Source organism: Venturia canescens, chromosome 11 (assembly GCF_019457755.1).
Source record: "Venturia canescens isolate UGA chromosome 11, ASM1945775v1, whole genome shotgun sequence".
NCBI lineage: Eukaryota > Metazoa > Arthropoda > Insecta > Hymenoptera > Ichneumonidae > Venturia > Venturia canescens.
The window spans coordinates 10,219,003-10,246,565 of record NC_057431.1 but is presented as its reverse complement, the minus strand read 5'-3'; the positions used below and the strand labels follow the sequence as shown (position 1 = coordinate 10,246,565).

Sequence of the window (27,563 nt, the reverse complement as noted above, 5' to 3'; positions counted from 1 at the left end):
AAAAAAAAAAAAATACATTAAATAAATGAGAAATGAATCAGTTTAATGAAATGATCGACTGAGCAAAAAAATCGAAGAAACTTAACGATCGGAGTTTTTTTCGAAATTCTAATATTTTTAGAAAAATAATGTTTATTTTTATTTTTATTTTTTTTGCCCTCCAATTTTTGACCATGCAGTTGTCATTCGAGTTAAATCTTCCAGTTGATTAAACATTTATCTGAAAAAAAACGTTTGAGTTTAAAAAACATTATTTTTGTTTATCCAATAAAAATACTCGGAGGAATGAAGACGGTGGAAGATGGAAAATGAAAAAAAAATCGTGAAAAATGATGAATTTTCAATGAACCGAATTACTTTGAAGCAGGAAAAAAATTTCATCGAATCTTTTTCTGACCTTTGGAAGAAGCGTTCAAATTTATTTGAAACACACTTTCAACGAAGAATGGGAAGGGACTTTGTGCTCTAAAAAAAAGCGCCTTTTTTCTGCCTCGACGTTGAAGCATCTAATTTTTTATCTCTCACTGACATTTCCACTTATTTACGTTTCTTTTTGTGCTATCATTACGTCTTTTCTCGTACTTCTACTTGCCACGAATCTTCTGCCTGGTCCATATCTCCTTTCTTCCTTTTTTCCTTCTTCCTCTGCCCCTTCCCCTCTCGCCATTCTCTTTCCACTCTTTTTTCTTCCTCTGCCGTCTTGAGGGCGATCCAAGGTGAAAATGGAAAGATAAAATTACACCTGCGAAGCTGCGTGAGTCGCGTGACCTCCCGCAGAGAAAGTAACAAAGTACCTTAAGACAAGAGAGCTGGAGCAAAAAGAGAGATAAAAAAACACGATAAAGAAATGAAAAATAAGAAAATGTTGGTCGAGTGCTGCGACATACGTTGCTCGAAGCCCAGAGAAACCTTTCGTAATGGAAACACAATACGGTATTTCCGACTCTGTGCGTTTTTGCCTTCAATTTTTTTTTTTTTTTTTTTTTTTTAAAGTTTGATCGAATGGCTTGGGTAACCTTATAGAAGATTATTCGACTCGAATATCGATGGGAAAGCCGTTTTCAGTTGGCCCTTTAAACTTTTTTAATTTTTTTTTATTTTCGTATGGACAATTCGATTTCTTTCCTCGTTAATTGGCTTTTTGATAGGGAAGACAATGCTGCGACGGACTCGGGAGAAATTGAATGAAGAAAAAACGAAGGAATCGCGCGTACTCGCCATTCTGTAACCGTTCGATTGGACTTGAATGAAAAAAATTTGGATTACAAAAAAAAAGAGGAAAAAAAAAAGAGGAAAAAAAAAACAGGATTCAATTAAAAATGAAAATTGAAAATTAAAAGAGTAGGACTGAAAATATACGGAGAAATGGATCTCTTGAGACACAGCATTTTGAATTCCGAAGAATCTGAATGAAAAAAAAAAAAACGAAAATTTGAATTTGTTTTTTTTTTTTTTAATTTTTTCGTCTTTTTCTCAGTCTTTTACTAGTTTTTTTCTACAATAATTCGTAACCCCAGTACAGAAATTTGGAGCTTTTGGATTTTTTTTTTCAAGGAATTTGGATTTTTTTTTAAATTAATTACAAAAACAACGAATATTAAAATACGTGGCTGGAAAAATTGGTTTTTCGTAAGAATTGCTCTGGAATATAATCGATCGAGGACAGAGATGAAAATAATTTTGGGAAAAGGTAGAATTTTGAGTTTACAGTTTTTTGTTTATAAATTTGTTGATTGTTGATTTGCTTTTGGGGAATTTAAGGATCAAACGTCCTCGATGTCGATGGCGAGACCGACTTTGTGATCACCCCTCGGTAGATTATTCAAATCGAGGCTGAACGAGAGCGTGAGGTTGATAAAATTGTAAAATTTTTGCTGGAGACTTGCACCCATTTGACGATCCTTATTGAGCTTCAGTCTGACCATCGTTTTGTCGTCGATTCTCATTCGCGTTCCGATCCCAACCGTCCAACGTTGACGATCGTTTCTGCTTGCGAATACTCCGTTTATTACAGTGTCCCAGTTTTCGTTAACTATGGAAACGAAGAAAGCAAATTTTCTTTCGTGATCGAGCCAACCGAGCATTTTTCAAACGACGGAAATATTTTTAATGAAAACTCGAGTGGAACAAATTTTTTAGGGGGAAACCAAATTTTCGAATAAAAAATTTATACAAAATATCAATGTAAAACTTTTAGAAAAATATTATTTAAAGAAATTAAAAAAAAAATATTTTTCGAAGAATAAAAATGAAAAAAATAAAAATAAAAAGGCCAATTTTTTTTTTTTTTTAATTTTGATCAAATATGTTTTTTTCATGTTACGAGCAAATTTTCTTTCGTGATCAAAAGCAGCCAAAATTCAATGAAAAATGAAAGATTTTCATGAAAACTCAAGTGAAAAAAATTCTCAGTGAGAAACAAAATTTTCGAATAAAAATTTTCTTCAAAACATCAATCGAAAACTTTCAGAAAAATATAATTTAAAAAATATCGAGAAAATACACTTTTCAGAGAATAAAAATGGAAAAATAAAAATGAAAAAAAAATTAGAAGGCCAATTTTTTTTCTAATTGTGATAAAACTTTGTTTTCTTTATTCCAAAATTTTCGTACGATCCCAAAAGCACGGAAAGCCCTCGAATCGTATGAAGAAAGTTTCGGAAGAAAAATTGTTGAAAAAATTGTTAAAAAAAAAAAAATAAAAAACGAACGTTTAAACCTAAGAAATGCTGAGAACTAGAAACAAAAGTTTTTCCACTGCACAGACCTTTGTAAGAAACGGATGCACCACCCTCGTAAGGGATCGAAGTAGCTCGCAAGTGAACTCCCACGTTTTCGAAATTGTATGCAAGCCCAACGTCGTTTAGGGTCATGGAATTCATTTCCGTGTCGTATCCGGCCTGATAGCCGAGATGCAAGTCCCTGATTCCCAGAACCGCAGCTCCGGTGAGACGAAAATTTTGATCGAAGGCGTTTGCTGGTTTTATTTATTTGTTTTTTCAAAATTGAAGTAAAAATGAGGCTCAAAAAAATAACGATCGGAGTGTAAATTAAAAAAAAAAAAAAAAAAAAAAAAAAAATTGGCGAATAAAATGATCCGGAAAACCTTACAAACAGAACAATTCAAATTGACATGTTCGTTTTGGAATTTGGCACCGAACAACAGACCGGAAATACTCGTATGGGGATTGTACGAAAAACCACTTGTCAGGGAAAACCCATCGATGGGCTTCCCCTCCAAACCATGCTCCAGTAAAATGGTCCCGTCGCTCTTCCATTTCTGCTTCAAAACCCCTATTCGGTCCAGACTCAATTTCGCCTCTGACTTGCCGTCAGCCTGCCGGAAAATCGGTTAACGAAATCAAAGAAAAAAACGAGGAAAAATCGAGCCTCGTTTTTGGAACTTGTTCACTCAGTGGTTTTGAATGTTTTCAGGATTTTCATTATCGAATTAACTCACTGATGAATTATTTTGAAAAATTAGCGACTGGAGAGCCAAAATATTGAGGAAAATCTAATTAAATTATTCCATTAGTATTTTATTGATTATTGGAGTGAATTTTTTTAAGGAGAAATTGAATGCGTGACAGGAAAGCTAAAATATCGAAGAAAATCATATTTCGTTTCTATTTAAATTTTTATTGTTACTTGAAATGATGTTTTGATCTGATAATTGGAAAATTCAAAAAAAGAGTGACTCAAAATCCAAAATACTGATGAGAATCGAATTTGATGATTTATTAAAAATTTTATCGTTGTTAGAATCGATATTTTGACCCAATAGTTTGAAAATACGAGAAACTGGTAACTCAAAATCCAAAATACCGATGAGAATCGAATTTTTCAATTTATTGAAAATTTTAATCATTGCTCGAGTCGATATTTTGACTCGATAATTTAAAAATACGAAAAACTGGTAACTCAAAATCCAAAATACCGATGTGAGTCGAATTCGATGATTTATTAACAATTTTATCGCTGGTCAAGTCGATATTTTGACTTGATAATTTGAAAATACAAAAAACTGGTAACTCAAAATCCAAAATACCGATGTGAGTCGAATTTGCTGATTGCAAATCGAACAGAAATCAAATGCTCGAGAGACGTCAAAATCAAATTTAGAAAAGAGAAGAAAAAACGTTTTTTTGGATTGAATTTTTCCATTGAATTTCCAATTAGTGGAAAATGGTAAAAAAAAAGAAACTTTACCTGCGAGGTGTCACACTGTAAGCTGTACTCGCTGTTGAGTCGGAGTTTCTTTTCCGATTTGTTGGTTATCGAAATATTGAACAAACCATAACCGTAATGATAACCGGTTCGGAATATGTCCCAGGCATTTTTTCCAATATCCGCGAAGCTCGGAACTGTCATGAAAGAGCTCGATGTTGTGAACAATAATAATTCCGCTTAAACGAGATTGCGCCTTCTGCCTCGCACGGGAGCTGCTCAATCTTCCCCCGTTTTTTCCCGCACACTTTTCCGATTGTCAAAGTCCCAATAATCTCGTGAAGTTGCGCAAACAAATTATCGCAGAAAAACAAAAATTAGCGATCGAAGATATTCCACGAAGGAATTGGGCGCAATTTTATTTCAAAATCATTTTCATTCAAATTTCGTAATTTTTTCAACCAATTTTTGCATCTTCTTTAATCAATTTAATTTATTTAAACAATTTTTTTTTTAAATAACATTTTTTCTTTATTTTTTATTTTTTTCAAAAATTATGTTTTTTGAAAAATTTGAAATTCCTGGCTGGTCGATTCGTCGCTGAGAACCCCATGCTCGAGAATCGCGTGTCTGGATCAGTCGTCGCGCTCGTGGCTGTGCGCGACACAGTCAGGATTCATTTCGACCCCAATCCGCGACACTTGCGAGTCTGCTAAAATGTTATTTTTTCATTTTACATTAATCGAGATTCCATTGATCGAAGCGTTTCAAAAAATTCCATTTTTTCTCGCACGACGAAGAGCCAAAGGGAATTTACCATTTTGATTTTTTTCGTTAAAACAAAATCCCATAAATTTCTGAATTATTAAATGAACTTCTCGATAAATCGTCACAATTTTCACTGGAATATTTTTCGAAAAAAATGTGCACGGAAAAACGAAGGACTTTAAGGTTTTTTCTGTTTTTTTTTTGGCACTACGAAGAGCCAAAATTTTCCATTTCGATTTTTTAAAAATAAAAACCAAATTCGACGAATTTCTGAATTTTTTAAATGAATTTCTCGAAAAATAGAATTTTTTGAATATTTTTCGAAACAAATTTAGACAGAAAAACGAAGAATTTTAAGATTTTTCTTTTTTTCCAATTCTCCAAAGTAATCTTTTCCATTTTTTCATCTGATTGAACAAAAAAATTTGATTTTTTTTCTTTCTATCCTGATTTTTGGATCTTTTTTCTTTTTCTGTTCAGCCCATGCTCGGTGAAACGAAACGGAGCAGTTTATTGCCCGGTACCGGTGACGATGGCGACGCTCTCGAGGACGGGGTTGAATATTACAGGCTACGATCGTTCTCGATAACAGCAAATGGAGTTTTCAATCTCGGTGATTCCCTCAAAAGTCGTCGTAGTCGGAGTATCAACAGCGTTACATCCTCGGGCACCAGTTGCAGCAGCACGAGAGACGCCAGACTCTTAAGGTGAGATTTTCCCTTCTTTTTTCCTTATTTTTCAAAATCTAAATAAAAAAGAATTAATCGAAATTCAAACTAAAAAGGGAGAAAAAAATCAAAATTGAAAAAAGTCACGCGATTAAAATCAAAAATGGCAATCATCAGTGAAAAACACTAAAAAATCAAATTCAAAGGACAGAAACGTGAACGAGTGAAAATGAAAATCGAAAAACCGAATTTAAGGTATTACTGGATAGCCCAGCCGATGAATTGTACCTGATCGGAATTTCCGTACTTCGTGATGCAATAAAAATCTGAAAAAATTCAGCCACTTTTGAAAAGTTATGCACTATAATTATCAATAATAATATTGCCCAAAAGTTATTAATAAATTGTTTAAATAAATAATTTTTTAACAATTTTACAGTAAACCCTTGTTTTTTTTTTTACGAATCGAATGTGCGCATTTTTCTGAATGCTCATGATTTTATTCAGAATTTTCGTGGATTTTTGAAATTCCCTTTTTTAAATTATTTAAGTGGCTCTATTTGTGCATTTTTGATCCAGTAACCTTGAGACTTTTCAAAACTGTTGGTAAATATGTCTTCTAAAACAAATCCAAAATTCAAATTTTAAAAAATTTTTTTCAATATTTTATCAAGAAATTTAAAAAATCGACGAAAATTCTGAAAAAATTCATAAACATTCGGAAAAATACACACGTAAAAGAAAAAACAATAGGTCACCGCAAAATTATTGAATAATTAATTGTTTAAACAAATTGTTATTAACTTTTGAGCAATATAAGTATCGATAATTGTTGTTTATAGCATTCCAAGTGTTGTTGAATTTTTTCAGATGTTTATTGCATCACGAAGTACGGATATTCCAATCAGATATAATTTTTGGTCGAGCTATCGATCGAGTTATACCTTAAAAGTCGATGAGACAAAACTGGTTTTGGCTCACCGCTGAATACGATCAAAGCCCCGGCAGAGTGGCAGAGACACAGAGATGGCGAGCTTTTTAAATGAATTTGAGAAAAATTCGAAAAAAATTAAAATCCCCGCATTTTTTAAAAAAGCAAACCAAAAATTCATTTTTTCGAAATCTCTCAAAAATCCTTTCTTTTTTCAATTTATTTATTTCGCTCATTTTCGAATCTCCAAATAAAATGATCGAGGCGTCGATCAAGAAGGGTTCGGAGTCAAAAAAATTGGAGGTCATGAAGAAAATGAAAAAGAAAAATAAAATGAATATCCAACAGCTCGACAAATACGAGCGAACAAGTTTAATTTCGCACGCCGTTTAACATCACGAGGCGATCAGGCTGCTTGTCAACGTTCGTGTGTGTTGTATCGCGATAGTTGCTCGAGCTTTTGAGCCCGAGGGGCGTTTCGTCCCTTTACTTATGCCTGGATCGAGCAGCTTTAAGGGAGGACGACTGGGGAGGTTCGACTGGGGAGTTTGCCAATCGTCGGTTCCGGGGGAGGAATGAAATGGGCAAAATTTGTCTTATTTTCCCTCAGTCTTGTTGTGACGAGTATTTTATCCTGAGTTTGATTGATTTTGGGTGATTTTTTTGGTCTCGCAAGCCCCAAACTGCACGACACTGGAAATTGAGTTTTCACGATTCCAAGTGGGCTTTTCAGTGGGAAAGCGTGATCGGAACTGGAGACATAAGTAGGTGATTTTGGGGTAGAATTTTCCGACGAATCATTTCGTCTGCGATAAATTAATCTCCGATTATAAGTTGCCGAGAAAATTGAATTTGAAAAAAACCTTGATTTTGCTCGCGTCGAGGCTCGAACCCTCGCAAGCTCCACGGATAATTTCACTTTTATTGAATTTCACTCAATTCTATTAACCATGCAAGTTCCTAATTACGAAATTTCGAGGACACGCCGAAAAACTATCGAACGAAGTGAATTTTATTAGAATGACCTCGAAGTAGGTTCACACACAAACTCCCAGTGGCATGCGAGCGACCTTAAGGAGAATTAAATTTCAAGCTCGAAGTCACTCGACCCAGCTTCCTTCCTCGCCTAACCCCCCCCCCCCCCCTCTCGGCCCTCCCTGGACCACTTTTCCGGTTGACTTATTCAGCCAAATGTCATTGTCCTGAGCCTTTTATAAATTTTATCAAACATCTCTCTCATTCCTTATCTTCGATCTTTCCTCGCTTATCACTCCTTCTTCATTCTTCTTATTTGCAAAGTTTTATCTCTACGAGCCTCATTCTTTTCGCTCTTTTATTTCGTTTCATTCGATATGCTTGTCTTTCCACTTATCTGCTCCTTCAGTATTTTCTATTTCCAGTGGACTCCCTTTGTCCCTTTTCTTATTGATTTTCATAAATTTTTTATTTTTCCCACGTTTTTCCATCTCTTCATTATTATTTCTCATATTTACAGAAAATTTTTCTAATATTGTACATTATAATAGTCAAACAATTATTTGCCACTCATCATTTTACTCTAAAATATTCATCAAAATTTATCTTTCATTTGCATATATTTTTTTTTCGTTATTAATTTATTATTATTTTATCTATTATAATTTTTTTTTTTTTTTCATTTTTTAAATATTATTATTTAATTTACTTATTTCACTTTAACTTCTACTATTTACTAATAACTATTTTTATTAATTAATTATAATAAAGTTGTAATAATAATACATATAAATTAATAAAAATTGATAAATATTTAATAATAATAAATGAAAAATTAATAAATCAAATTAAAATTAAATCGAATAATGAAATCAATAATTGAATAATTTACGAATTAATAAATAACTACTTTTACTAATTAATCAAACTAAATAAAACTCATTTACATTAGTTAATAAAATTGTTTATAATAGATAATATAATATACTATAAAATATTTATAATATATTTATTATTAAACTATTATTAATTATTATAAGTTATTAATAATTATTGAAAAATAATTGATCATTATCATAAATATTTGAAATCATTGGAATTATATTTTTATTCATACAATTGTTTATAGATATGGAAAAAAAATAATGTGAAAACATAAATTTTTCATTTTTATTGTTATAGCATAAAAATCAAAGTAGTTCATGCACGAGACGATTTTCTTTAAGGAAGTCTTGAAATTTGCACAGAGTCTCAATGGGTAGTCGACTGAGACACGTATATCAAATTTGAAAGGGTTCGTCTTATTGGTTATTGAGATAAACGTGCTTAAATATGAAGAAAAATACACAGGGTTATAGAAACTATGTGTATAAAATCGTTTATCTTTCCATATAACGAATGAACGCTTCTCACGAAGTTTATGAAAAACGTACACAATAACAATGAGGTATATAATGAAGGTTTGGGAAAAAATTCGAGACCATTGTCTTACTAGTAATAAAAAAAATAGCCTTCTGTCTTTTTATTAATACTTTTTATTCTTGAGCGATTTTTTACATAAAAAACTATTGCATTTTCGCCAGGGACAAATAAAATTTGGGGCTCAGTCAATGATGGATTCCCGTTCAATTATAATGGCTTGTAATTTCATTCGCCAAAAAAAAAGTTGAAGAAATTTATTTACAATTTTGAATGAATAATTCTGAGATTAATTTAGAATGATTATATATTTAATTAGAAAGTAAAAATGGACCGAATTTAGACACCCATAAAATACAATCCTTCGGGCATGATCTACCTTAATTGAATTTCCATAATGTTTTTTTATTATAATACACGAATATTCACATTGGACAATACATTACGAAATGATAGGCTCAAAAATTTGTTCAAATCGAGTTTTCCCTGGTTTTTTCATCTGCGATCTGTTTTTTTCTCATCGGAGGAACATCAGCTTCACGTAAAGTGAGGTTATGTAAATACGAATTTCATTGTTTTTACCTAAATTATCTAGGTTATGTAAACCCTGTTTGCTTTATTTATACGGGATTAACCCCCAAAAATACGTCATTGTTGGGTGGAATTTATTAAATATTATATTATAATATTAATATAATTTATTATAATATATATTATTTATATAATATTATTATAATATAATAATATATATATAATAATATAATATAATATAGTAATTATAATATAATATTAATTTATTATAATATATTATAATATAATAATATAATATTAAATATTAATATTATATATGGATTAATATAATATATATATGTTGCGTGGAATATTAAATATTAAATATTAAATATTAAAAAATGACAGAATTAAACGACCTCGAATTTTGCACACATGTTCTTTAGAGTTCAAACTGTGGAATAGTACTTTTTTTGTGAACTATCACCATTTTTTATTTGTTTTTGAGTATGAAAAGATGCACTGAGAGAAAAAATTACTAGAACCAATAAAATGTAGTTTTGAAGCGAAAAAATCATTTATTCATTATTCGCCAAAACATATTAGAATGGTTCCCTCATATATTTACTTGGTTAATTTATTTCAGTGAATTTCATAAATTTTTCTTTCAATAACAGTAGTTGCTTTAATCTAACAATTTTTTATCAATTATATGTAATATGTAGTTTGAATCAATAACACATTTTATGATTCAAAACATGCATGTTTTTGAAGGAACCACTTATTCTTTTTATGAACCATGATTTTAACAATATCATATTTTTATGTATTTTAACTATATTATGTTATCAATTGCAAAATTATTTTTCACTGCCCGTGATGGTCATCACAGTTTATTATGGTACATCTCTGAAACCATTTTAATCGAAGAAAAATTCCTACCTACATGGGGATTCAATACCGATCTAAACTAAACAGATAAAAGATTTTTTAGATATAAACTAAAAAAGGAATTATATAAGTTGCGAAAAGTATTATTTTGATTATTTATTTGTTGAACCATGACAATCATTGATTTGAAAACATATTTTCACGGATCTATCACTTCATTATATTGAACTCTTATTTAATAATAACAATTAGATTAATTATTTTAATAAAAATATTTTTAGAAACAAAATAATGATGAATTCATAGTGAGAAAATAATTTTTTCGAAAAAAGCAATTTCGTATTAAAATCGTTTTGTAGATTCAAATAATCTAATGTTTTTGATGCGATAAATGCAATTAAACGAAGCAAAAAAATTTAATCAAATCTATCATGCATCTAATTGATACTATTAAATAAGAGTTTAATATAATGAAGTAATAGATCCATGAAAATATGTTTTCAAATCAACAGTGATTCGCTTGATTCAACAAATAAATAATCGAAACAATGCTTTGATTTAATAAGTAAATACATGTTCTCAAATTCAATAATTTTTTCTCTCAGTGTGGGGTCTGTGGAGTTATTTCCTATGCTTAGGTGTTAAATATTCCAAGTTTGGAAATGATTTACTAAAAAATGGCTGAATGAAATGGATTAAAAATTGGAGAGGCTATAGAAAATATATCCAAAAATTTATTCTAAAAGTTTCATTAAACTATTACCACTTTTCTCAAGCTGATGTTCCTCCTTAATATTTCTTGTTTGATATATTTTATCATTATTTTTCTAGCCTGACAAGTTACTTTTGTACTTTGATATGAAATTTAGAGTGATAAAGTTTCTTGATGCGGACGTTAACCTATAAATATTTTCATGTGAAATTTTCTTGACTGGAACTTATGTACCTAACATAAGTGGAACACACGTGCTTGTCAGCAGTTCAGCATCGCAGCATTCTTGCATCGGTGGTGAGGAGGAAGGAGCGGAAAGCAACGCTGGGAAAGTGGCCACTTACAAGGTTGGCATGCTCGGCGCATCGGGGGTTGGAAAAACCGCCTTAACCGCTCAATTCACTACGAGCGAGTACATCTGCGCTTACGACGCGTCGCTCGGTGAGTTTTTTGTTTCCTTTCGTCGTTGGTTTTTTCGGTCGTTTCACTGACGCCGAAAAACTCGAGGTAATGAAAGTGCACTGGTCTGGCAAAAGCTTTCCATCATTTTTACATTTACTGCGAGTATAAAACAACTTTTCTTGGCCCTCTATTCGTTGGCGATAGTAAATTTACCGAGTGGCTTTTATCTGGGATGCTGGTAAAGCCAAAAGTGGGCTTTTCGTCACCGATAACAATGCTGAGCTCCCAAGAACAGTTTTGTCGCGATTAAAAGCTTTTTAATCAATAAAAAAGTTTTTTTTATCGAAAAGCTTAAGCTTTTGGATTTTTCAATGGTAAAAATGGGTCGAGAACTTCGTCCCACACAAAAAAGTCCTTTAGCATTTTTCGATACGATCAAACCCTGAAGAATTATCAGCATTCGAAGCTCAGCGAATCGGAACCGCGCGCCCCCCTCTCGGCCCCCAGGGGACGCTAAGTTATTGCGCCCTCCTCATTGGCCGAGCTTCGATTGTTAATAATTCAGCGGGGATTCATCCTATCGAAAAACGCCCGAGGACTTTTTTCCTTGGAATTGTATCCACAATCGGATTCCGCTATCGAATTCACCTTCGGAACTTGTTAAGGGTGCTTTTCATATGTAAATATGGGAATAAGTGTACTTAGAATTCCTCATGACAGAGGAAACCCGAATTTATAGCACATCCAGCAACTTCGAGCACAAAAGCTTTGGAAATGAGCTCGTGTACAGGCAAGCTCTCGAACCACCCCCATAAGCCAATCTCTCGGAGATACACCATGGAAACCACATTACCATATGTTTATGGGGCTTTTTTTTATTTTTATCATTCGAGGCGAAAGAAAAAAAAATTCCTATAAATGGGGATCTGCAGAGCTTCGTGGCAGAGGAACATTGTTCGCCTTTATCGCATCTCGAGCAACTCATGAATGGAATATTCCCCTCCTTTTATATGCCTGTAAAAAACAAGCCTATTCGTACGTGATTTTTATCGCGAATGTTGTGAAACATAAATTATGTGGGAATGAATAAAAAATTATTTTTTTTCGGTCCGTGCTTTTTCCTGTAAAATCCGTTCGAAAAATTTGATACCGCGTTTTAGCGCAGTTCACAAGGAACATTAATTTTGTTGAAACAAGAAATTTTTGTTTCAGACTCAGAAATTGGCGTCGACTTTTCTTGAAAATTTTTTTTTTTACATGAAACTGAGTACAAATTCAGAGATTTGAGTATTTTTTTGGAAAAAAATGAATTTCGAATTCTAATGAATGTTTTTGGATCTAGAATTTTGAACTCAAGGACAATGTTATTTTAGAAAATTTGACATTTCTCATTATACAGTAATAAATTTTGGGGAGTTTTCAAAATGCCTTTAATTTTTTAAACGAAATAAAGTGCGGATTATTTTAACCACGATAAATAAATTCAACCAGCCAACTTTTCGTTTTTATCCCAAAAATCACGCGACTAAGAGACTGGCCTGAAGAGCCACCAAACTTTCGAGTGAGGTCTTTGAACTCTCTTCTCAATTGACCCACAAATCGCAGACTGCAGTCTCGTAATCTCGCGCTCCACAAAAGGGGTAGGTCAAGTAAGCATGTTGGGGTTATTGGCCATACTAAATTTACCCTCGTTAAATACGATCCTCAACAAAATATTACCAAACCAAATATTTATTACGAATGGAAATCAATTTTGAAAAAAAAATCATCCAATTGTATAAGTTATAAAAGCGGTTTTTCACGTGCCAAAAAGGCTTAGCGTTGACAAATTTTATTGAAATTTTCAAAAATTCGTTTCAATTCAACATTTTTCATCGTCAAATTGAATAAGGTCGTAGAAAAAACTTTTTGAGTGCCAAAAAACCTTTTAAGTTGATGATTTTCATCGAAATTTCGAAAACTTCGTAAAAAATTTATTACAATTTCCAAAAAACATTATTTTAAGTTGGACAAACAATTTATTTTCATAAATTTTGTCAAAGTTTCCAAAAATGAATGAGGAATGAGTAATGATTTCTTAATAAAACGATTTTAAAGTTAAAAAAATGGTTGCATTGATGAATTTTATCGAAATTTTGAAAAATCGTGACTCGCGATGATTTTCGAAAAACAAATTTTTTATTCCAAAATTGACCAAAAGCGTAGTTCAAGTTCCAAAAAAGGTTCAATTTTCTATAAATTCGATTCGAATTTCGTCAAATTTATGAACAACGAAAAATAAAATGAAAAAGCAACCAAAAAAAATGTAAAATTCTGGAAAAAATTGTCGACTCACGGCAATTAAGGGGTTTTTGTTGGACATAAAAGCTCCTGATAAAAAGACGCTGAGGAATTAAGGTGAAATCTTTTTAAGCAGGGAGGCAAAAAATATTGCTGACTAAGAGCAATCTTGACCCCTTTGACTGGTGCGCTCTTTCGCTCAGCTTTATTGGATTTTGTCGCTCAGGCTCGTGTGTTGCTTAACTTCCGGTATGCAAGCCACTTTTCCTTTGTCGCAACGAGCCCTCGACGCAGAGTTTAATTTTCGGGGGTCGAGCCAACTAGTTTTGGGTTAGAAAAGCCCGAGAGAGCAGGAGGTCCATCTCCACGTGTAGGAAAACTGCAAAGTGCGTTGTACCCTTCTGAAAGGAGGTTTAAGCGGCTCCGCTCGGAGCGTGCAAACGATAATGGCAATCGATATTACTGGGCGATTCACTTTCCAGCCTGGTCGGATCCTTTCAGAGGATTCTCACTCACGTTGTGATAAAAATTCAAAATTTTCGAGCCTTTTTTTTTATTTTTCAATTTGGGGCTCAAAAAAGATTTTTCGAAAAAAAAAATCCATTTTCTCTCTCCAAAAGCGGCGAATAAAATTTTGAAAATCCCGCAAAATTTTCTCGTCACTTTTTTCATGAATTTGGCTTTAAATTCAAAAATTTGATTCTCCGATTAAAAAATGTTGCATTTTTGACGTTCGTTGATCAACATTTTTAGGTAGCAGCCCTAAAAAAGCTTTTCGAATAAAAAAATTCTATTTTCTAGCCCCAAAATCGGCGAATACAATTTTGGAATTTCCAAAAAAATTTTCTCGTCGCTTTTTCCATGAATTTGGATTCAAATTCAAAAATTTGATTCTCCGATTAAAAAACGTTACAATTTTGACGTTCGTTGATCAATTTTTTTGGATTTTTTTTCGCAAAATCTTCTTTCCAAATCGAGCGTCAACGGGGAGAAAAAAAAGTCACTAAATCGTCGTTTTTTTTTTTTTTTTTTTTTTTTTTTTCATTTTCTTTTCACGCTCTCTCCAGACGACGAATATGGTCAAAAGAACGTTTCGGTGATGGTGGACGGTCAGGAAACCGAGCTGGAGATCATCGATCATCCGAGCTCAGAGATGTCGGTAAGTTCGCGACTCCTTTTCATATAAATGAAATATATCAGGAATATTGACAGGGGCGAGAGCGAAGTTATTGCCTGTGAGGGCCGCCAGCCCCTATTAAGGTCCTTTTTCTACGCTTTCTTCGAATTTTTATTTTTCTTATTATTTTTTTTAGTTTAATTTAATTTAATTTTGTTTGGTGAACTGAATGAAGATACAATTGCGTGATTCCGGGCACGTGTTCATTCGTATTTTGAGCACACTTGACAATTTTTTGTTTTTCTCTTAAGGAGGATGGATGACGAAATCAAAATAATCAGAATTTGATAAAATTTGGTGATAATGTTCTTCGGCATCAAGTATACAAATACAATTTTTTTCAAATTTTTTCACCACATGGTTATCGAATAATTGAGCGTTAAATCGAAGTTCTTATGCACGAGATGTATAACTGTGTATATATGTAAACTCTGTGCTTGTACGCGTGAACTTTAGTGTTCAATTACTCGAGAGCTATGTCGTAGAAAAATGTTTAAAAATGTATATTTTTTAATATCCTTTTAAGGTAGGAGTTGCGCGACAATCGATATTAGACGAACTCGTGATTTTTAAATTATATAATTTTTACGTGATAAACTTTCATATGGCTAAAGGATTTAATAGGTTACCGAAAATTATATCAATAAATTTACGATCAAAAATAGAAATATAACAGGGCATTTTATGATTGCAGAATTCATTTCCTTATCGATTAGATATAGTTTATGTTAAAATTGCTCCTCACAGATTATATTATAAAGATTCCAATGTGACCATAAAAATATGGGACCATCGACTCATTCGAAGAGAATTTTAAAAATAATCTCGATGAAAACTCAGAAAATGGCAGGAGATCGACTGCCATGAAGTGGCTCGATATACTTGGCAACGTTAAGAATTTATACATAATGTATACTTTTCGTGATAGCCGGTGAGTTTGGAGGCTAGGATATCTCTCGACTGTCAGGTGAGAAGAGAACCGGTATATATTGAAAAACCGAGTCAAATAAGCAATCATAAGATATTTCTAATTATAAATTATTAAATATGATCTTGTATAAATTTATACGAATAGAGTTTAAATTGCCCCAAGATTTATTCAATACAGAAAACCTTTCTTATAACCTATTTTATTTCGACGATTAATAAATAGTCATTTGACCATAGAGTCGCGCGACTCTTACCTTGAAGAATACATTTACCAAATTTTATTAAGGAGTTTCGGTACAGGCGATACAATGTTGCCATGCTATGCCATGCTAAAAAAATTAAAAAATTCAAAAAGTTCAGAATTTTATAAAATTTGGTGAACATATTCTTTAGTGCCAAATTTGACGACACACATTTTTTGAGATTTTTCTTCTACACAGTTATCGAGTAATTGGTCACTAAAGTTTACGTGTATAAGCATAGCGTTTCCATATATATAGGTATACATTCCGGGCATGAGAAATCTGCTTTAATGTGTAATTACTCGATAACTAAGTAGAAGAAAATTTTGAAAAAATTTGAGTTTTCGCACTTGATGTTGAAGAACATTATCACCAAATTTGATCAATTTCTTAATATTTTGACTTCTGTACCGAAACTCCTTAAATTCTTATCATTTTGAAATTTTTAATGTATTTAACATGGTTTAGTATGGCAACATTGTATCGTTGCGATCCAGCCTCCTTATTTGGAACTGTCGGTTAAGGGCTTTGTCTCAAAGTTTTCAACTCGTTTTTCTCAAATTTTTTATGTTTTTTTTCACTTTCAGTTTGAATCTCAATTCGAATTATTGTTCTAAATTCAATACTTTTTTTTCATTGACATTCAAGCTTCAATTTTCATTTTAAGGAGGGTGACTAGGGACGATACAATGTTGCCATGCTAAACCATGTTAAATACATTAAAAATTTCAAAATTATAAGAATTTAATAAAATTTGGTGAACATATTTTTTAGAGTTAAATTTGACAATACAAATTTTTTAAGATTTTTCTTCTACACAGTTATCGAGTAATTGATCACTAAAGTTCACGTGTATAAGCATAGCGTTTCCATATATATAGGTATACATTCCGGGCATAAGAAATCTGCTTTAATGCGTAATTACTCGATAACTAAGCAGAAGAGAATTTTGAAAAAAATTGTGTCTTCGCACTTGATGTTGAAGAACATTATCACCAAATTTGATCAATTTCTTATCAATTTGACGAACGTAGCCACCCTCCTTAAGGTAATAATGTGAGAGTCGAAAAATAGTAAGAAAAAAAAAACAATCCTTCGGCTACTTTGGAACTGGGATTCAAGCTAGAAAAAAAATTGAAAGACTAAAAAAAAATAAAAAATAATAAATAAAAATCATTCCCACTCTGTGGGCGGTTGCTCAGTGCCTCAAAGAGAACAAGAGTCGTCCCGAATCCACTTTCGTGCAATTTATTCCTAAATGCAGAGGCTTTTTTTGTTATACGAAATTTTTTGAACCCTTTTTTCACTCTTTTTTCATCTCCCTCGCTTTTGTCGTCTGAATAATTCAACAAGGTCGAGAGCTTCTGCTCCACCTATCATCCGGACGTTTACGTGGTCGTGTACTCGGTCGTGGATCGTCGCAGCTTGAAAATGGCCGAGGAAACACTTCTCTATCTCTGGAAGAGCGATTATATGGCCACTCGTGGTGTCATACTTGTCGCTAACAAAATCGATCTGGAAAGAAAACGCGAAGTTCCAACAATAGGCGAGTCCTTATTCCGCTTATATTTCACTCCACCTTTTTTATTTTACGCTTCTTCAATAATCTGACGATTTGAAAAAAAAAAACGAAGTTCAAATTCGTTTTTTTGTGAATTAAAGTTTTAAGTGAAAAAAAAGTGTTTTGCAAATGTAATTTTTTTAAATTTAACAAAAATACTTTGGGAAGTAAAAGTTTTGAAAAAATATTCTTATTCTTTGCCAAATATTCGATAAGGTTTCAATATTTTTTGAATTTTCACTCCGATTCTGTCGAATTCGAGATTTCTTTCAACTTTGACGAAATTGAAAACAAAAATTGGCAGTTTTTTTACCAGTTTTTGAAAAGTTGCTCGATATCTTGAAATTTATTTGTTCGTTTCTGCTAATTTTGATTGTTTTTTAAAAACCTTTCAAAATATAAAAAAAATTCAAGATTCTGGCTCCTCGCAAAATTTAGCATTTCTTGAATTTTTTAATTCTTTGCGAGAATTGAAATTTTGTGGAAAGAAAATTGACTCCAAATTTCGAAAATAAAAGTCCTAAAAATTTGCCTTTTTTCTCTGTTTTCTAATTCCAATTGCACAGTCGGACGGCAACTGGCCAACAGCTGCGGTTGCAAGTTCATCGAAACGTCATCGGGCCTGGCTCATCACGTCGACGAGCTCCTGGTCGGTATTTTGGCCCAAATAAAGCTGAACCCACAAAGAGATCGGGACCAAGCGACGAGGAGAAGGAGAAGAAAGCATCGACGAAGAATCCTCAAGCATTTGCTCGGTTTTAAAAGAAAAACTAGAAGTTGTGAAAACCTCTTCGTACTTTGAAGGAATTTTTCATCACTTTTCGTCCATTCAATTTTTCCGACATATTCCTGGGTCACTATGGCGAAACAAGCGTTTTTTATTATCGAGAATAAAAAATCATGAATCTGAAAAAAAAAAAAAAACAACAATTTGAAAAATTAACGAATGTAAATAGAATCGTAATAATTAATCGATAAATTATTGTAATTTTAGTATTTATCGGATACGGAGAATCGTGCACGTGTTTCACAACGAAAGATCTTCATTGGCTAAGAATTTGGCGAAAGATTGGGCCTTGAACCGTACACTGGAGTGCGAACTCGTAGCAGCGAAATTCTCATTAGAAAGGGACGTTAAAAATCAGCTTTTTTAACTCCATTTTTTTCGACAGTTTAGCGTCGTCCAAAAATTATATCTGATCGGAATTTCCGTACTTCGTGATGCAACAAAAATCTGAAAAAAATCAACAACGTTTGGAAAGCTATGATTAATAATAATATTGCCCAAAAGTTAATAACAAATTGTTTAAACAATTAATTATTCAATAATTTTGCGGTGACCTATTGTTTTTTTTTACGAATCAAATGTGTGTATTTTTCCGAATGCTCATGAATTTTTTCAGAATTTTCGTGGATTTTTTAAATTTCTTGATGAAATTTTGAAAAAAATTTTTTAAAATTTGAATTTTGGGTATGTTTTAGAAGACATATTTACCGTCATTTTTGAAAAGTCTCAAGGCTACTGGATCAAAAATGCACAAATAGAGGCACTTAAAAAATTTAAAAGAGGGAATTTCAAAAATCCACGAAAATTCTGTAAAAAATCATGAGCATTCAGAAAAATGCGCACATTCGATTCGTAAAAAAAAAACAAGGGTTTACTGTAAAATTGTTAAAAAATTATTTATTTAAACAATTTATTAATAACTTTTGGGAAATATTATTGTTGATAATTGTAGTTCATAGCTTTACAAATGTTGATGAATTTTTTCAGATTTTTATTGCATCACGAAGTACGGAAATTCCGATTCGGGCAGGAAATTTGACCTGGAAATCATGTGCTCATGGCTGGATTTTGAATTTTATTTTCCCCATGAAAATGTCAATTGAAATGGTGACATGACGATTCGCAGCTGTGTACGGATCGAAGGTCACAGAATTTAGGAAGCTTGAATGAAAAATTCAATAAAATTCATCGAAAAATGTCATTTTTATTTTGAGATTCTATTTATGAAGATTTTTTGAAAATCACACATTTTCGATCGAGATTTTACCACTTTTTTTTAAATAAATCATTATCGAAGGAATTCGGAGTGAAAAAACGTTGACGACACTGCCTTCTCTCCATCGGCCAATAAACAATTGTAATCGAGTTAATAATCAAACGAAATAGAATCCGAGTGGACATTTATTCCAACTGGGGATGGGACCTAAAACTGCAGCTAGATAAAAAAATCCAAAGTCAAAAATTTTAAGATAGCAAATAAAATTCATGAAATTTGTCATTCATTTGAACGGAATTCACAACTGTAAAGAGTCAAATTTAAAGAGCCAATAAAATTTCCAATTTAAAAACCGAGGGACCGTGAAAAGTGAGAAAAAGCTTCAAATTTTCAGTCAGTTTTGATTTGTAGAGAAAAAAAAATTTAGATTTAATCAAAAAATTACAAAACTCTACTATTTTTCATTGTTCCCTCAATTCTGTCATTTTTTTCAATTTCTGCAAGAAAATTCATCCAGACGAGCACTCAATTCCTTTTTGTACAATTTTCAATGTTCCCCAAGTCTTTTGGACCAGTCCATCTGTAGCAGTGCAATTCGGAGGATTTCCGATGAGGATAATTCAAATTTTTTCGGAACTAAAACCAGCCACGAATCTGTAAATAAGTGAAAAATCAAGAAAATTCATTTTGTCATTTCTTTTGATCCCCCTTCTTCATTAATGATGAAAGAAAAATTGTAAGTTTTCAAAGAATGTCAATAATAAATAAGAGTTAAGAAAACGTGGAGAATGAAATTAAAAAAAGGAACGAAAAAAGTCTGGAAGTTGAATAATAAAACGTAGATTTGCTAAAAGACGATTTTTTTTTTTTTAAATACTGCCTTAATCCTGACCATCACCCAAAAAAAAAGTTTAAATGAAATTCGAAATTACACTATTTTCAATGAAATTGAAAATAAAAATCAACAAATCGTCTCAATAACGTAGAATAATAAAACCTTAAAAACTTAAATTCTCGTTTTCTGAGGGTTTGAAGAAAAGAAATTTTTTTTTAATAGGCCTAAATTCCTTGAGGCTCGCCTCACGATTTCTACTAAGAAAAAAGCACGAGGAAAAATCGCGTCATCATTTTCTGAGAGGCTTTTGTCCATTGGCCCACTTGACCCCACTTCCTCTTCCTCGCTCCCTCCTTCTCTCGTCTTATTCGAGTTTTTTAACATCTTTGCTTCCTCTCATCCTGTGCTTCTTTCTGTCTCTCGAATTCTTCACGTTTTGCTTCCACTTTTATTTCTAATTTCTGAAATTTTAGTCTATTTTGATTCTCCTCCCTGGAAACCAGTGCTTCTAACATTTTCATTATAAAATTGGCGAAAAAAATTGGGAAAGAGCTTTTACAATTTTTTCAGGTTTCCCCAACCACGTTCACTGTCTGCTCACATTTTTCTGCTCCCCTTGCATTCTCATTCGCCATTTTAAAAACAACTGAAGAAAAAACAAGAGAAATTCATATTTTCCTCTCTAATTGCACGCCTTTGAAGCACAAGGCTCAATTAAACGTTGGTGCACGTTGAAAAATGCAGACTAGTCTCCCTTTGAGGCGAAGAAATCCTCGAAAATCCATAGACTCGTTTCCACGTTTTTTATTACTCATTGTTTATGACACAATTAACGTTTTTTTCTTCTGTTTTACACAACACGAGGATTTGGCTCTTCTTCGGACCGCATTATCACCCACAGTAAGGACCTGCAACGAAATTATTAAACGCTTTATTTCAATTTCAAAAATAATTATCATTTTGAGGTGAAAATTCGAAGCGAAAGTTTGAGAAATATTGGGAAAAATAATAAATTACTGAGCTCCTTTGGAATTGGAATTCGAGATTTACAGAAAGAAATTCTAAAGACAAATGCATTTCACAATGAACCAATTTTCTTGTATTTCCAACATTTTTTTATCTCCAATTCACAAATAAAAAAATAACTAAAAATATTCCATTTAATTAATCCCGGAAAGATCAACACAATGAATTTCATTTTGTCTTTTCCACTCGATTTAATCCACAACGAAACCACTTCATTTTTCCTCCCATCGCCGACCTCATTAAAAACGCAATTAAAAAAACTCTCAACACGCGTTTCACTGCAGGGACAACAAACGATAAAATGTTCCATGAACCAATCCATTAAGTTCGCAATATTAACTCAATGCAAAGGATCGCAAATTTTAGCCAATTGGACGCCAGTCACTCATTCCTCACTCGTTCAATCATCGAGTACAATTTTTGTTTCATTCATCATGAAAAAACAATGCGAAGAGTGTCAAACGATTGAGAAAAAAATCGAAAAATCAATTATTCGTTCGACCAGTTCCATCATTTTGAGCCCAACAACATTTTTCTTCAGCATCGTCAATTTTTTACAATTTATCAAATTTCGTGACAGACAAAATAGAAAGAGCCAAAATTTTTTATCCAAAGTCGAAAAAACTTTGAAAAATGAGTCCAAAGGGACGTTTCCCTCGGAAATTACGGTTCGAAACGACCTCGATGACTTACTGGCGTAACACGGCAGGGGATTACACGGTGGACAACATTTGGGAGGCGTAGGTGGTCGCCGCTTTCGTTGCTGCTCAGGTGGCTTCGCCTTGGGCAATGGACAAGGACAGCAAGGTCCGGGCGCGATCGGAGGACAACAGGGTGGCGGGACTGGACAGGGGGGCCTTCGAGGTTGCATGATGCACGGGACTTCTTGGATTCTTGGTGGGAGCATCACCGAGCAGGAGGGTGGAGGTGGAACGTGTGGACACTTTCTGGTGATAAAAGGAAAAAATGCCCGAAAGTAGAAGAGAAAAATGAGAATTTTTCAGTCTTTCTCGCAATTTCAACGTCCGAGGCTTGAACTTGTTTCAAAAGTTGAAAAATTTCGTGAGATTTACAGTTTTTTCTTGGAGAAACGTCGTTTTTACGAATTTACAGGTTTTTGCTATTTTTTTGGCTCCGAAAAGCTCGAGCTCCGGAAATGAGAGAGTTGAAAATGATTACAAGCAATCGATCGCCCCGATCAGATATTTCAGCTCTTCCATCTCGTTCCAACAGCCCTTTTCCTCCTGTTTCTTGTTGCCTCTGTTAGCCCAGTTGCTGTTGCACATTGTCAATGATTTTTCAATACTTTTTTAATGAAAAATGGGAAAATTAAAAATCGACTTGACAATTTGGACTCGGATGTCTGAAGGTTACGAAAAAATTGAAGAAAAACAAAAACTCGATGGGATTTCGTCGGTTGCGCTCTGAAGTTGGACACACAAAAAAATGCAACACATGAAGAGAAAATATCGAGGAAAGAGAAATGGAAATTCAATTTTTTCAACAAGTCGATTCATCGATTTTTCAAAAAAACAACTGCGTTTTTTGAAAAGTTTCTACGAGAAAAAACTGAGTATCGAAACATATGGACGCGCGTTTCATGATCGACGTGAATTTGCTGGATTTTGATGGATCCGAAGATTTTGTGGATCGAGAATCGCGGACCCAAAAATTATAATCAACGTCATTTAGACACGTTTGGCGTCGAGTTGGCTCCGAAGGATCTTCGTCCGGGCGAATTCCATACTGCACCCCTTACTTTACAGTGACACTGACGATTCGCACGTCGTCGTAAGGCTTATCGGTCTTCGGATTCGTTTTTACTTGACTTATATTTTGTACAACTTCCATTCCTTTTACGACTCGCCCAAATACCGTGTGTTTGTTGTCCAACCATGGCTGCGAAGGAATAAAAAATAATAAAAAGACGAAAATGCATTGAGAAATTCAATTGTGTTTTTTGGAAAAGTTCTGCACGACTTTTTTCCGAGGATTTGCTAGATTCATGAAATTCGATCTGAACAATTATATTTCGAGCAATTTTTAGACGTCGGTCGAAGATCAAAAGCGAATTTTCGTCAAATTGAATTACCGTCGGGGTGAGCGTGATGAAAAATTGGCTGCCGTTCGTGTTTGGCCCCGCGTTCGCCATGCTCATCGTGTAAGGACGATCGTGCTTCAAATGAGGTCGAAATTCGTCCTCGAATTCGCCTCCCCAAATGCTCTCGCCGCCGGTTCCGGTGCCCGTTGGATCCCCGGTTTGTATCATGAAGCCCTTGATGACTCGATGGAAAATGTGACTATTGTAGAAGCCGTTTTTCGCGTGGACACAAAAATTCTCCACGGTCTTGGGCACGTCTTTGCCGAAGAGGGAAATGTGAATGTCGCCCAGAGCCGTGTGCAGAATCGCTGTGTCAAATATCTTCTGCATGTTCGTCGCCTCCGTCGACGAAATTATGTCCTCCTTCGATGGCTTCTCGTTGAACACGTCACGATCGCACTCCGTACTCTTCGTGTCCTCGGGCTCTCGCCTCGTGAACATGTAAAAACGATTTTTCTTGTGCGCCGTGCAGAACAACGTCGGGTCCGGACGGATCAACTCCATCGTCGGGTTCTCCGAGGCCTCCATCTCGACGGTCACCGCTGCTGTTGTCTTTTTTGCTTTTCCCTGGAAATTTCCATCAACATTTTTCAATATTTTCTTTCAGTTTTTAGTGGAATTCACTTTTTTCTTCAGTTACCTGAAACAGAGCGAGGTTCATCGGCCGGAAATTTTCCGGCTTCCCCATTATCCGAATACAACGATTCGTGTACAAGTTAACTACTTTTATGCCGAGCATTGTACTGTACAAAATGAAATAGCCGGACTCGTCGAAGATAATGTTGCCCAAGTTGATCTCGGCTTTGTCGAGTTCTCTCTCGACCGCCATTCTGGAAAAAAAATCCAAAATTATAGATTAGCGACTTAAGAGAAAAGCTCAATTCTCGATGGTACGAGACAAAATATCTTTCTGCAAAGAAAAAGTAAATTTTATGATCAAAACTTGTGATTGATTTTTTATATTATCTTGTAATTTGAAGAAAAATGGGCGTGAAGGAACGACGAAAGACGAAAAAGTCGTTCCGAGGGAAAAATTTATTCAATATTATCGAAATACCTTCGTCCGAATTCCATGTTTGGCAATTGTTGCGTCGCTTGCTGTAGTTCAGCGAATCTCTGTAAGCTCTCATCGAAAACCCGATACAAACGTCCAGTCAAAAAATTGAAAACTCGGACTTTCCGATCGCTGCTGAGGGAAGCGAATCTTTTGCCATCCGGTGAGATCGCGAGGCCGCAAGGATAAGTTTTGTTCAAAGCGAATTCGAACAATTTCGTGTCCAATTTCGACTCGAAATTGACGCATTTTGGAAATTTGTACTCGCCCCTTGGTCCTGTCCAGTATTCCAGTATTCCAGCTTTATCCACTGAGATGCAAGTGTCGTATTTAGGATTGTACTTTAAACGGAACAGAAAAAAGCAAGTTAACTAAATTCTGAAATTTTTCAGGAAATTCCTCGTGTTAAGAGCGAGTTTTTACCTTCATCACGACCACCGGTTTCCTGTGAAGTTTATCAAAAACGTGTAAGGGCCTCTCCGTTCCTTGACCGTCGTAGACATAAATTTTCTCACTGTCCTGATCGGAAATGGCAACGGCGGCAATCGGGTCACCAGGAGAGTACACCCACTCGATAATTTGAGGAACATAATCCAGTTTCATCATATTTATCATATCTAGTAGCGAGAAAAAAAACAAAACCAGTTTAATCGGATTCAGATCTCATTCAGGCTTTTAGAGAATGGAGAAAATGCAGAATTTTTATGAAAAATCACGATTTTTACTCAGAGAATAACAAATTATTTTAGTTTATTAAAAAAAACATGATTTTTTCCTCAATTTGGTTGACAGCTCGAAAAAAAATAGAAAAAATAAATAAAAACGTATGTGCTTACCAAAATTGATGACGTCAAAAACTTTCATAGTTTTGTCAAGGCTCACAGTTGCAGCATAAACTCCGTTGCAGCTCGCTGCCATCGATTGAATTCCCATGAGATGGGCTCGAAAGTGTTTGACAAATTCTATGAGCTCTTCCTGTTTTTTCCAAAATTTTACGTGTCCGTCGCAGCTGGCAGTTATGACAAAATTTGTTCTGCGTTGAATGAAAAAAAGTATGAGAAATTTTAAAAATTATGGAAATTGCAGGTTTATCTCAAATTCTTTTCATTTATCAAATTTGATGATTCTTACTTTGTCACGACAATGTGCGTTATGACATCTCGGTGCATGTACGACTTCTCGTAACACTCGCAACATGGCAAATTGTCCACGTAAACTTTTTCGTACTCCAAAACTGTGGATTATGAATTTATCCATTAAAGACGAACGAAAGATGCAAGCAATCATCATCAAGTATAGGCAAATGTGGAAGAAAATTAATTTTCCTATTTTATGACACCAAATTTTGTAAATAACCTAATTTTCGAAGTTACGTGCTACTCCACATTCGTAGCACCCTTCAGTTTATGCTGAAGCACTCGAAATTTTGATTTTTGTACGAAATTTGTTTATAGTTTTTAACATTCTAATCGTAATGGAAAAAATATTGTTTTGTTTTGTTTTTGAAACGGAAATTTGAAGGTTATGATCGCAGCAATGTGCGGTCACGAATTGACAAAAAAATCTAAGATCTTTTTACAAAATAAATGAACCACATTGAAATTTTAAAGGGTTTTTCTGTTAAACAATGATTTATATTTGAACATTAAAATGAGTTGAACCTTTTTGTTTTTTCACTGGTGCAGCCTCCGAAGGTAATGGACCGACCCATTCACTGTCACTGTCACTGTCTGCTTTTGGCCTTTTATTATCCGCCATAATTGATTCACGTAAATTTATAAGAGTTTTTAAAATGTCAGGGGATTAATTGTCAATTTTATTTTCAAGTTGATTTTTGGTTATTTACACCGAATGCGTTTGAGTTTCGTTAGTTTCGTTACGCGGACGAAATACGCGCGGAACTCCATCGACGCGATTCGACAAAAAGTGTAATCGTTTGCCGACAGGTGGCATCGCTCGACATTTTAGCGCGAAATTTGAAAGATTGCCAACGAAATAAATATTTAGAGCGAGCTGAGGGTCATTAACTCTTAAAAAAATCATCGTTAGGCTATCAAATTTCCAATAAAAAAATTAAAATAATCATTTTAATGAAATAAAGTTTTCACAAACTGCAAAAATCGAAACTTCAATTAATCGAAATCGTTGCACGTAAACTGTGATGTTGAAGTGAAATATTTTGTAAAAATTCAACAAATCATCGGTACAGACGAAAAAATCATTTTGTCGATCTTCATAATTTCGGAAAAAATTTATTTTTCTAATTTGCCGGGCTGAAAAGACTGGAAAGTGTCGCCGTCTTGTGGGTTCGGCTTTTGTGTACGAACACCGGTAACCACCACGGCTTCGCCTCGCAATAAAATAAACGAACGTAAATTGACGGTTGAGCACATTTTTGACGTATGCAGAAACACGTGGAATGACGTTTCAACTTTAATATTTCCGTTATCACAACGTGTTTTCAGATAACGAAAAAAAAACCTTGAAATCGAGAGTTGCCGGCAAAGGTGGCAGCACTCGAGCCGGTATCATCACCGCCGCGCTGCGATCAATCCCGAAAAGCTTGTTTTCTATGAAAAGTGGAAAGCCTGTCGGCGGAAGCGGCAGACTCGCCATATTGTTTTTAAAAAATTGTTTTCTCGATCCGGCACAAAGAAGCCTCGTTCAGCGGGTTCAGCGTCGTCGCCTCGAGCCCGTAACCTCAAATTTCCTTAAAATTTTGAAAATGATGAAAAAAACCGAAAACCTTGACTGGTGAAGCATTCCAAAATGATAAAAACCGTGTGCGCATGTCATAGATTTTCCACCGACACTGGCAAATGAAAAAAAATCATTTGAAGGTGCGGCTTAAGATTCGGCGAGCACACGCGGCGCCGTTTCCCAGAATACAGCGGAATAGAAAGTCCGGCGA

The 27,563-nt window shown here is 33.9% G+C and overlaps 4 protein-coding genes across 10 annotated transcripts in view; 1 reads left to right on the top strand and 3 right to left on the bottom strand.

The window, feature by feature from the left end:
• LOC122418138 (uncharacterized) overlaps positions 1 to 18,586 on the top strand; it is a 32,086-nt gene extending 13,500 nt beyond the window's left edge. For 4 of the 6 annotated variants that reach the window (XM_043432192.1, XM_043432190.1, XM_043432193.1 and 1 more), the window contains exons 5-9: positions 5,416 to 5,642; positions 11,286 to 11,482; positions 14,791 to 14,882; positions 17,426 to 17,618; positions 18,200 to 18,586. In XM_043432192.1, the coding sequence (XP_043288127.1) occupies positions 5,416 to 5,642; positions 11,286 to 11,482; positions 14,791 to 14,882; positions 17,426 to 17,618; positions 18,200 to 18,435 (945 nt within the window). In that variant the 3' untranslated portion in view covers positions 18,436 to 18,586. The remainder of the gene's footprint in view (positions 1 to 5,415; positions 5,643 to 11,285; positions 11,483 to 14,790; positions 14,883 to 17,425; positions 17,619 to 18,199) is intronic. The other 2 variants (XM_043432197.1, XM_043432194.1) reach the window with 2 other exon arrangements.
• LOC122418139 (voltage-dependent anion-selective channel protein 1-like) lies at positions 1,574 to 4,454 on the bottom strand. Its single transcript, XM_043432198.1, has 4 exons — positions 4,210 to 4,454; positions 3,112 to 3,337; positions 2,768 to 2,977; positions 1,574 to 2,032 (listed from the first exon to the last, which is right to left on the bottom strand). The coding sequence occupies exons 1-4, from the start codon at positions 4,369 to 4,371 to the stop codon at positions 1,764 to 1,766; spliced, it is 867 nt and encodes a 288-aa protein (XP_043288133.1). The 5' UTR covers positions 4,372 to 4,454; the 3' UTR covers positions 1,574 to 1,763.
• Positions 18,587 to 21,547: 2,961 nt separating the features above from the next.
• Positions 21,548 to 22,783, bottom strand: LOC122418097 (uncharacterized). Its single transcript, XM_043432129.1, has 2 exons — positions 22,677 to 22,783; positions 21,548 to 22,444 (listed from the first exon to the last, which is right to left on the bottom strand). Exons 1-2 carry the CDS (start codon positions 22,781 to 22,783, stop codon positions 21,955 to 21,957), a joined length of 597 nt encoding a protein of 198 aa, XP_043288064.1. The 3' UTR covers positions 21,548 to 21,954.
• Positions 21,548 to 26,744, bottom strand: LOC122418096 (peptidylprolyl isomerase domain and WD repeat-containing protein 1). 2 transcript variants are annotated; one of them, XM_043432127.1, is made up of 8 exons: positions 26,314 to 26,744; positions 25,784 to 25,886; positions 25,489 to 25,685; positions 25,076 to 25,269; positions 24,656 to 24,993; positions 24,239 to 24,428; positions 23,590 to 24,165; positions 21,548 to 23,396 (listed from the first exon to the last, which is right to left on the bottom strand). In XM_043432127.1, the coding sequence occupies exons 1-8, from the start codon at positions 26,408 to 26,410 to the stop codon at positions 23,253 to 23,255; spliced, it is 1,839 nt and encodes a 612-aa protein (XP_043288062.1). In that variant the 5' UTR covers positions 26,411 to 26,744; the 3' UTR covers positions 21,548 to 23,252. The 2 variants fall into 2 exon arrangements, with proteins under 2 accessions (XP_043288062.1, XP_043288063.1); XM_043432128.1 differs by lacking the exon at positions 26,314 to 26,744 and adding an exon at positions 26,009 to 26,146.
• Positions 26,745 to 27,563: the final 819 nt, after the last annotated feature.